The sequence below is a fragment of the Spinacia oleracea genome, chromosome 4, assembly GCF_020520425.1.
Source record: "Spinacia oleracea cultivar Varoflay chromosome 4, BTI_SOV_V1, whole genome shotgun sequence".
In the NCBI taxonomy this organism is placed as follows: domain Eukaryota; kingdom Viridiplantae; phylum Streptophyta; class Magnoliopsida; order Caryophyllales; family Amaranthaceae; genus Spinacia; species Spinacia oleracea.
The window spans coordinates 175653658-175663569 of NC_079490.1; the positions used below are offsets into that span (position 1 = coordinate 175653658).

The 9912-nt window shown below is 35.1% G+C and overlaps 1 protein-coding gene across 5 annotated transcripts; it reads left to right on the plus strand.

Annotated features, from left to right (window-relative positions):
• The first annotated feature begins 3192 nt into the window (after positions 1-3192).
• LOC110791529 (protein kinase STUNTED) lies at positions 3193-8700 on the plus strand. Of its 5 annotated transcripts, none has more exons than XM_056842997.1 (10): positions 3193-3524; positions 3820-4083; positions 4162-4235; positions 4311-4429; positions 4547-5238; positions 5336-5572; positions 5645-5835; positions 6111-6332; positions 7431-7586; positions 8237-8700. In XM_056842997.1, the coding sequence occupies exons 2-10, from the start codon at positions 3924-3926 to the stop codon at positions 8489-8491; spliced, it is 2106 nt and encodes a 701-aa protein (XP_056698975.1). In that variant the 5' UTR covers positions 3193-3524; positions 3820-3923; the 3' UTR covers positions 8492-8700. The 5 variants fall into 5 exon arrangements, with proteins under 5 accessions (XP_056698975.1, XP_056698974.1, XP_021851971.1 ...); XM_056842996.1 differs by having other exon boundaries at positions 3208-3524; positions 5324-5572; XM_021996279.2 differs by having other exon boundaries at positions 3239-3524; positions 5324-5572; positions 5672-5835.
• The last annotated feature ends 1212 nt before the right edge of the window (positions 8701-9912 follow it).

Consider the following 9912-nt stretch of genomic DNA (forward strand, 5'->3'; position numbering starts at 1 on the left):
ATAACAACCAAATTGCGACCATCCTATACAAACAATAAACACAACACAAAAATTCAAATTAATGAACTAAATCATTAGGCAAAACAACAAAGCACAACCAGACACTATGTTTTACCATTAACACCCCAAAATTCAAGTTAACCCATCTCATGGAAAAATCACGATTTTAGCAAAACCCTAACCCTAATCAAAGCAAAATTCGCAAAAAATAGCACCAAGAACAAGAAACGAATTGAGTGAACTAACCTTGACACAATTTTGATGAAGTTGAAGCCACAAATTCCAGTCCTTTGCTCTCCTTGCACCCACTTTTGTAGGACTCGCGAAAACTGCAGATTTTTGGACCAAATTGTCGATCTTTTCGTGGGGATTTACTTCGACTAACTATTGCGAGTTGTTTTACACAAATCCCAGCGAATTTCGATCTTTCTCTCTCTTTGGTTTGGTACTCAAGTGCTCTCTAATGGTGTAAGAGAACAGAGAGAAATGTCGAGGAAGAAGTTGGGAAGTTAGGTTTTGAATTTTTTTTTTTTTTTTTTTCTTTTTTGATATGGCGCCAGAAAGGACAAGTAAGGGCAACAAGGTAAAAACATGGTAACGGAGGGTTAACGTCCGTCAGACAAAAGGGCATTTAATGATATTATTGCATACGTCAGGGGTGTTTGGTGCATTTTGGAAAGTTTAGGGGTATTTGGTGCATTAAAGTAAACCTCAGGGGCATTTGGTGAAAAATCCGTTTTTTAATTGAACGAGAGATGGTGTGAGGACAAAAAAATTTAGTGGGAAGAGAGACAATATAATAATTGTGTGGTCATTCATAATTTAGAAGTGTAACAACTAATCTGGGACGGACGAAAAATGAAAGTGTGGAGGGAGTACTTATATAATTATATATAATGCCTTTGAAGTCTAAATTAATTACTTAAGTGAACTTGATTCACTTAATTTATTCAGCAAACAAGGGAACATGTTCAACCATTCCAAAACTCTGTTCTAATGATTTCTTATAAATATTTGCCGACTTAATGCATCTATAAATAAGTTTTGCTATATTTGTTGCGCACTAACAACCTTAACACGTTCCTTATATGTTTTTTGTTCATTGGTGGAGAACTGGAGATGGTGAGATTATAATATAATTTTTTTTTTCCGTTCATGTCTCTTTTGGTAAATTTGTAGACTATGATGCAAGGATGGATGTATTGAAATTTTATATTATTATAAGTTTATATTTTATTTTTATTATGATCTAATCTATTGTATTTGATTTATTAATTATGATATGTGCTTGTCTAGGCCACAACGGGGAGGAGTAATGGATCTCGAGATTTGTTGCTTCCTCATTTGATGAATGCTAGCAAGTCTCAAATAGACGAATAGGACGAAAAGCATAATAATATAACTATATTATGTACTACACATTTCCCCTGTCCCTAAAAGATTACCTAATATGTTTTTAGTCACTTTTTTAAGAATTTCATATATTCAAAAGCAAAAGACTTTTATCTATGATATACAGGACGATCTTTTAGGGGTCAAAAGATAAATCTTTTAGAGACGGGGGAGATACGAATACCCATTTATTTCACATAGTCCAACAAATTGTACGTATGTATCTAAGAAAATTACGGAGCGTATATCCTTTAATTATCAAAATAGTTTTTTTTTGCTACGATTATAAGTGTGGTCACATAATTGCATAATTGACAGAAGTAGAGGGGTCAAAAGATTAAAAAAGTAAAAATTACGCAGTCTGTATAATATTTGGGATAAGATATATTGAGTTTCTCCTGTTTCTTTCTATTCACAATACTAATTATAATAAACTTCAATCATAATCTATATGAGTAAAGAACCGTATATCGCACGGGCTTAAATCTAGTTTAGAATACTTAATTCCACCATTTCAAATTGACATACTCCGTACAAGTAAATGGGAGAAAGGGATGAGCACCATCAGCATGACTTGTATTAGTTGTTGTATGCGACTGCAGATGACCAAAAGTAGCAGACAATTGACTAGTAGTAATCCAATAATCCTTTCTAAAGTTAGATTCTTCTTCTTTTCGATCACATCTCTAGGAGCCATACGTTTACTATTTCCCTGGTCAACATCATAATCATAATCCCCCTTGCGTTTGAGTGAAATTTATGCGCTCAAATTTATCATCATATCATAGCCCTAAATATATGACCTTACATCATATTGCATCAAAATACCATCATCCATAGCATCCATCTAATAAACACAAGTAATTTATTTCCACTATTATAATTCGAGTATAATTACAGCAAATAAATTGTTAGATATTGCAACTAAACAATTATAACGAGATGCAAGTATTACCTTACCAAGGCTGACCTAGTCTTACCTCCGGCCTGCACGTGTTTGTCTCGAATACCCGGACGTAGAAGTATTATAGAATAATTGTTCCGATTGAGGATATAGAACAGTGTTAGGGCCTATCCGATCTTCTCTCCTATGTGTCGGCTATAGCCTGCACAATAAAAGGGGGTCAACTAGCCTCGGGTTGATTCGAGGATCTCCTTTTACTGTGTACTAGAATTATTATAGGATCATTGTGTCTTTGACAATAAACGAGATCCATATATACATAGGTGGGCGTATAGATAATAGGGTCTAAGATCTGTAGGATTGCGACTTGTGCCCTTAGGGATGACATGACTTTATCTACAACTTTAGCCGACTGGCTTAATATTGTCACTAGGCCGACTGAATCTTATTAGCCTTGTGTGACTTTTTAGCTATATTTGAGAAAGGGTGTCCTATCAGTATGCTGGTAGAGCGTCCTATATATATACACTAATCGGCACGAGGAATGGAGAATATCTAACCTGATACGTATAAATCACTTCTTTAATCTATATCTATAAAGTATAAACCTTCAGCTACGATTTTGTTTAGGTAAGATTTGATTAATTTAAATGTCAACAAACTTTCACCTAGAACAAGGCTTAAGATTCCTCCTAAATACTCGTAATTAAATGGGTCAAATTTATAAACTCCTGAATTTTCTGGGGGCCATCCTTTACGTATGGCGCGGTTCATGGACTCCTTGTTCACTGTTCCCTAACCACTGTTATATTAGTTTTTTTTATTTACTAACCCCAAACATTTTATCCCCTCTTAAAAATCGGTTGTCAACCCGTAGTAGCCGGTATCAGGTTTAATCCCCCACGTGTTGTCTGTTTTCAGTGACCGGATATCATGGGTTTGCCGCCACCTTCAGCCCGTTTCCTTCGTCCTTCTTCCATTCCTCTATATCTCCTTCATTGCCGACATTTTTTTTTCCCATATCTTTAATTTCATCACTGACGCATATTAACTATTGTTAATTAAAAACCTTTTTTTTTTTTTTACTAGTGGATTATTTTATTGAATGATATCATCACCCTGTAATAAACCATCTTTATCATATAATGATAAAGTAATGGTTTATATAATGCGTCCAAATTCTAGTTGCAAAAGTGGTTGGAGTTCATCCACAAATGGGTATTTGGCGGTACTTTCTCCTCATTTCAAATAAACACCATTTTCATTCTTGTTGAATATACGGTTAATTAATGCTTAATTTTTCTTAATTTTATTTAAATTATTGTTTAAAAGTTTTAGGTTGGTGTATTTTGTCCCCAAATGTTTTGTAATTTTCTACTAATTGACCACTCAACTTATAATAAATTGATATATTAAATGTGTGGGATTTATTACCTAATCTAAGGTGACCTTTTTTTTGTTGTCTAATAAAAAAAGTAGGGTATGAGGATTGTTTGATGGGATTTTCTTTAAATTTATAACAGCTTATTATTAAGGAGCTCAAATTCTTGAGAGAAACAAAGATGATCAACATTTGATCAAATAACTTCCATCAACAACTCCAAAGCAAAATATATATTCTCAAAAGATGAGAATTGAGAAAGAAGAAATGGGGATTGATCAAACTAGAAAGATACTGGTTGGTGTTCGATTCGATTCCGACAGCAAAGAGCTTCTCGGTTGGGCCATTGTTAAGGTTGCTAACCCTCTTGATCACGTTGTTGCTCTTCATGTTTGCAGAAACCCAGGTACACCTCTCTTTTTTCTATAGCAATTTTTTTTAATTTTTTAGTGAAAGTTTAATATTTACATAATACATGTTGTAGATGATGCATCAAAAGAGAAGAAGTTGTTGGATGATTATCTAGATATTTTCAAGAACTTATGTGATATTAAGAAGGTAAGTTAATCTCCTCTGTTTTTATTTATTAAAGAAGTTTATAATAAAATTGATTCTAATGTGAAATTATTTCAGGTAAAGCTGAGTGGGAAAATATTGACAGGAAAATCAATAAGAAAAACCCTAGTAAGTGAGGCAAAGGGGAGTTCTGCTGTTGCTGTAATTACTGGAATAACCAAAGCTGGTTTTATTGGGTAAGTAAAATTAGTGATTAATTAAATACAATGATACAATAATGTTTGAAGTATATGTAGTTAAGTCTATATTTTTGTGGTTCTTTCTGATTACCGTGAGCAGTAAATTAATTTCAGGGGTAGAGTGTCAACAGCTAAGTATTGTGCAAAACATTTGCCTTTAATGACAAAAATCTTCAGTGTCCACAATGGCAAAGTTGTGTTTGAAAGACTCTCGAATGATGATACACCAGGAGTCCAAGAAGATCCGAGGCCAAGCTTCCATAAACCCGAAAAATCCGAGTGTGGTGATTCTGAAGTTGATTCAAATGGCTCTAAAGTGAACAGTCAGAACTCGGAATCTGGATCAACAGATAACAGTGAGGGACTTGTGGAAAATAGATGTGTTGGGAGTGAAAATGAAGTTCCTCTAAGAACAGTTAGTCTTAACAAAGAGGATATGACGGAACAAAAACCCGGATGGCCTTTGCTTAGAAGATCTAGCCTTCCAACTCAAAAGGCATTGGACTCTAGGAAAATGTCGGTAGTGCAGTGGGTGCTCAACTTCCCTGATCGTTCACCACCTGAAACTCCTCAAAGTAATAGTAGTAGTAGTAGTAGTAGCAGTAATAATGGAGACTCATGTTCTAGCAACTCAGAAAGTCCCCTTGCTAGTACTGATGGTGCATTTAGTAGTAAAAGCAGTCAGTCACTCTGGAGTGAGTTGCTGCTGGATCAGGAACCCGGGCTTCCATTTGAATTGAACTTTTTGGAGTTCACTTGGTTTAGCTACGAGGTTTTAAGGAACGCCACATCAACTTTCTCTCAAGGTGTGTTGTTATTTTACTAATGGTTCTATTCTCGATCTTCAACTGGTTAAGGTTAACTAGTGACTGGAATTGTTTGTGTATGCAGAGAATTTAATAGGTAAAGGAGGTTGTAGCCGAGTTTATAAGGGAACTTTTCTTGATGGTAAGGAAGTGGCTGTGAAAGTACTGAAATCTTCGAAACAAGCATGGAAGGATTTCTCTCAAGAAGTAAATATCATGTCCTCAATGCGACACAAAAACATTACACCATTGCTCGGTGTTTGTATCGACAACAGTGAGCTAATCTCTGTCTATGAGTTCATGTCCAAGGGCAGTTTAGAAGAAAACTTACATGGTAAACTCTTACTCTTTATGTACTAATTCATTCTGCTTCAATTTTCCTTATAATTACTGAATTGGAATTCAGATTTTATTGTTTATAAATTTCTAACAGCTGAGAACAAAGACAAATGTTTGCTGTCATGGGATGCAAGGTTTACTGTAGCTGTGGGGATAGCAGAAGCCCTGGTTTATTTGCACCAAGGATGTTCAAGGCCTGTTATTCACAGAGATGTCAAAACTTCCAATATTCTTTTGTCTCACAATTTTGAACCTCAGGTTAGTTTCTACATCCCAATTATTTTCACAACGTACTTTATGCAATATAATTGACCATTATTATTATTTACTTTGTACATGGTATGGTGTTAAAAGATTGTCCTACCGTCTCATAACCATACGGGACACGACAATTTTGTGTTCCAGTAAGTAAAATCGGTTTGAATGAACCAAAAATAAGTTTTTAATCAGTAAAAATCGAATTTTCTTAGCGAACAGTTGTTTTTGTCAATAATGTTCCTCTAATTATTTATTATTGACTGATTTGGATGTAGTTGTCGGATTTTGGGCTTGCAATATGGGGTCCGAATTCGACTAGTTTTGAGACCTACACAGATGTGGTGGGCACATTTGGATATCTAGCACCCGAGTATTTCATGTACGGTAAAGTCACCGACAAGCTCGATGTCTATTCATTTGGAGTGGTGCTTCTGGAATTGCTTACTGGAAGAAAACCCATTAACTCCTCCAAAGGCCAAGAGAGCTTGGTCATGTGGGTAAGTACCTTCTAAACCTGTTAATATCAAACCCAATATGGCAATGAGTTTCAGTTATGGTATATTACTAGATATTTATTTAGGAAATATAGTATGTTACTGTATTCCTATTTTACGAGTTGTATTTTAGGGATAGATTTGTTACTATATTGGTTTCTCCTAAATTGTAATATTCTTGTAATATTGTGTTTCATAATACTCCCTCTGTATTTATTTAAGGGATACACTTGCCTTTTTCGGCCGTATTTATTTAAGAGATACACTTGTCATTTTTAGTAACTTATCAACCCCACCATCTAATTAAATAATCTATCTACACCCATCCCCACCCCCAATCCCTACATGACATGATCCCCACTTGTTTTACTTATTAAAATATTTACCCAGCCCCACTTGTTTTATTACTTTATTTCATTCAATTCTTTTTCTTAATACCCGTGCCCGACCAAGTGTATCTCTTAAATAAATACGGAGGGAGTATTAGGGCTAGGGTTAGGAAGTTGGGTATATAAATAGGGATTTATATACCATTATTATTGACATGCTTGAGATCCTGAGCTTGAGCATAGTTTGAGAGAAACACATGTAAGGTTGATTGATTGTATTGTTAATAACAATTTTGATTAATAATACAAGTTGGGATGTGGGTATACCACGTTATTTATATTGTGTGTTCTTTGTCTAGATTGTTATCTCATTTTATTCCTAACAAAACCAATGCAACTTTTTCCGAGTAATGATATATGCAACGTTAGCCAGACTTTGAGATGCGACTGATTCTGGCCCGGATATTCCAATTTGTTGTTAGTTTTTTGGGCCTAAAGTCAAACCCGATGTTACTACCCGAGTAGACTACAAATTTGGCCCGGTATGGCCCTATGATTAACTCGATCCACCTTTAGGTTGAATATGAGTATATATTTCTAAAATAGTTGTTGATGATTATATAACGTATAGCAAAATCATGTATCTCTAGTGTAATTAATTTTATGATTTTAAATTGGATTGATATTTTCACTTTTAGCTTCATCTAATTTTTTTCAAGTATCATTTTGATTGTAACACATTTATTGTTGTTTTGCACTTGGCAAATTTCAGGCAAAACCAAAGCTACAATTAGGTGGAAAAGTAATAAAAGGAATATTAGACCCTAGTTTGGAGGGGAGCGTAGATGAGTCCCAAATGCAAAGAATGGTCGTAGCAGCTACCCTTTGCTTGACAAGGGCAACTAGGCTTCGTCCTAAAATGGACCAGGTATGTTTCCATGCAAACCCCACAAATATTCAATATTAGTCCCCCATTTCCTAAATTTAGTCAAGTTTATTTAAAGTTGAATACTTTTGTTTTTATATTATTCGATTTTCATTATTACATGTTTTCTTAATTATTTGTTGTACCTTTGTTGAATATCTAATCTAAGATTGTATTCTTAATTAGATTGGTCAAATAATTGTTAGGAGTGTTTGGTTAGAAAAGATGTGAGGAAAAAGAGCTTTTTGATGTAAATCAGAGATTTGGTATTTGAAAAAGTTAATCGAGAGTATTTGGTTATAAGTTTGGAAGAGAGTTTTGGGTGAAAAGTTAATTCTGAAAAAGCTTAATATAGAAGCTTGTGTGATTAGAGGTTTGAGAAACGGAATGTAAAATGACTACTTTATTCTTACATTGTCATTTATAATATGTGGTCTTCATATGTTTCCTCTCACACGGAGTACAAAATTAGCAAAAAGACAAGACTACCGACCCACTTGTTTTTGTTTTTGTTTTTTTTTTTTTGCCTTTTAATAAAGTAAAAAAATATGATTTGAGGTCATCTTTTAGGGAAAGATGGAGTAGTTGTTATTTCGTACTTTTTGGTAAAATAAAGTTTAATTATGATGATTTTCCTTTTGTATTTTTTTCAGATACTAAAATTTCTTAAAGGAGAGGCAAGTATGGAGACATGGACAAAGTCACATAATGTATATGATGAGCAAGAAGAAGGGGAAAACTGTGATGAATTTTATCAAAACTCAAGTACTAAGAAGTCGCACTTAAGCCTAGCACTCCTCGACGTGGAAGACGACTACACCTCGTGTAGTAGTGGTGACGGGAGTAACAGCCCTCATACTCTTGAGGATTTACTTAACTGGAAAATGCAGGAGGTCATCCAGTTTTGATTAATCCCCAATCTCCCATTTGTAATTATTATTACTTTAGCAAAGTTCAAATGTATAGTTTTGAGGAAATTAAAAGTATATATTTGCACCCTTGTTTATGTGGTGGTTTGGGTAAATGTAAAACAATATATATGCATGATTGCATGTTATTGAGACAATCAAGAGCATTTTTGGCAATTGACTAACCAATAATTGGACTGTTTGAGTTACCACCAAATTTCACTTCTTCCATTTTTAATAATTGCACCATTCTCATAACCGGGGCCTGCTGGAGGAGGGAGTTTAATCCTGTGGGCAATCAGGTGAGTTACTCATGGCATATGTGTTGAATTGTGGTAACTATTGTTGAAAATTCTCATTGGGAAACACAAAGAAAAAAGAGTGAAAATTAGAGAGTCCCAAATTGGAAAAACTCTTAATATTCTCCTTGTTTATTAATTGGGGAATGGGTGTAACTCTTGTTTAAGAAAGTGCGAGAGTGGTATGGGTGGAAACATAACACGCGCGTGTCAGGTCGGCTTGGGCCTTGGGAATGCGGGCGTGGGGTGGGTTTTGTGGGTCGACCTTATTATTTTTGGTAAGCGGATTGTTTTGGTTAAGTCATTGTTACAGGAATCTGGATTGATTACGTAACCGTTGGATTAATTAGCCTTAATGACGTCCGTTACAACATTGATTATTTCTGACCGTTTTTTGTTGTTGCAATCTTATTTGACTCAGCCGTTTCTGTCTGTTGATTTGCTTTCATTCTGATTAATTAAATCAGAACTTCACTTCAGTTCAAATATACACATACCGAAATCGTTCATACATATCTTCCAGAAATTCGAAACACATTATTCTCTCACACAAAACTTGCTCTTGGTTTTGGGCATATATTCTGACTCCATGCAATTTTGTGAGTGCACACAAAGTCGGAGTTGCGCTAATCGTGGAGGGCGACCGCATTCTGTTCTACTGCACCGGGAGGTAGCGCGGAATCGTCTTTTAGGATAGTGGGTGTCCACAACGCAACAATTGTTCTTCATTCGGTTCATCAAACCAGATAAGGTTGTTCTTATTTTGGTTTATCCGCAACAAGTGTACGTTTGTACGTGCACCAAAGCCGAACTACTTGATGTTCAAAGGGGGTTATTAGTAGCTTGGTAAGGAGATTATAAGAAAGTGCAATTGTCGGTGGACTTAGAGGTAGTAGTACGGTTGCTCATCGAGAAACTACCTCCTCACTCTGTTAAGCTTATACATGTTGCACAATTGATCAGCTTGAGCATTAGTTCAGTACGTACTACATTGTAGTGCATGAGAGTTGCCACGCTGGCACTTTCAGTTAGTATAGCTTCCTTATTTCTAGGAGTTAGTTGTAACAGATTTCAGTAGGTTCTAGAATGTATTAAGCTATAAAAGGCCTTCATTACTGTAAT

Coding starts and splice junctions, on each gene's coding strand:
- LOC110791529 (XM_056842996.1), top strand. CDS start 3,924: ATGAGAATTGAGAAAGAAGAAATGGGGATTGATCAAACTAGAAAGATA. Junction 4,236..4,310: donor ACTTATGTGATATTAAGAAG/GTAAGTTAATCT, acceptor AAATTATTTCAG/GTAAAGCTGAGTGGGAAAAT. Junction 4,430..4,546: donor ACCAAAGCTGGTTTTATTGG/GTAAGTAAAATT, acceptor AATTAATTTCAG/GGGTAGAGTGTCAACAGCTA.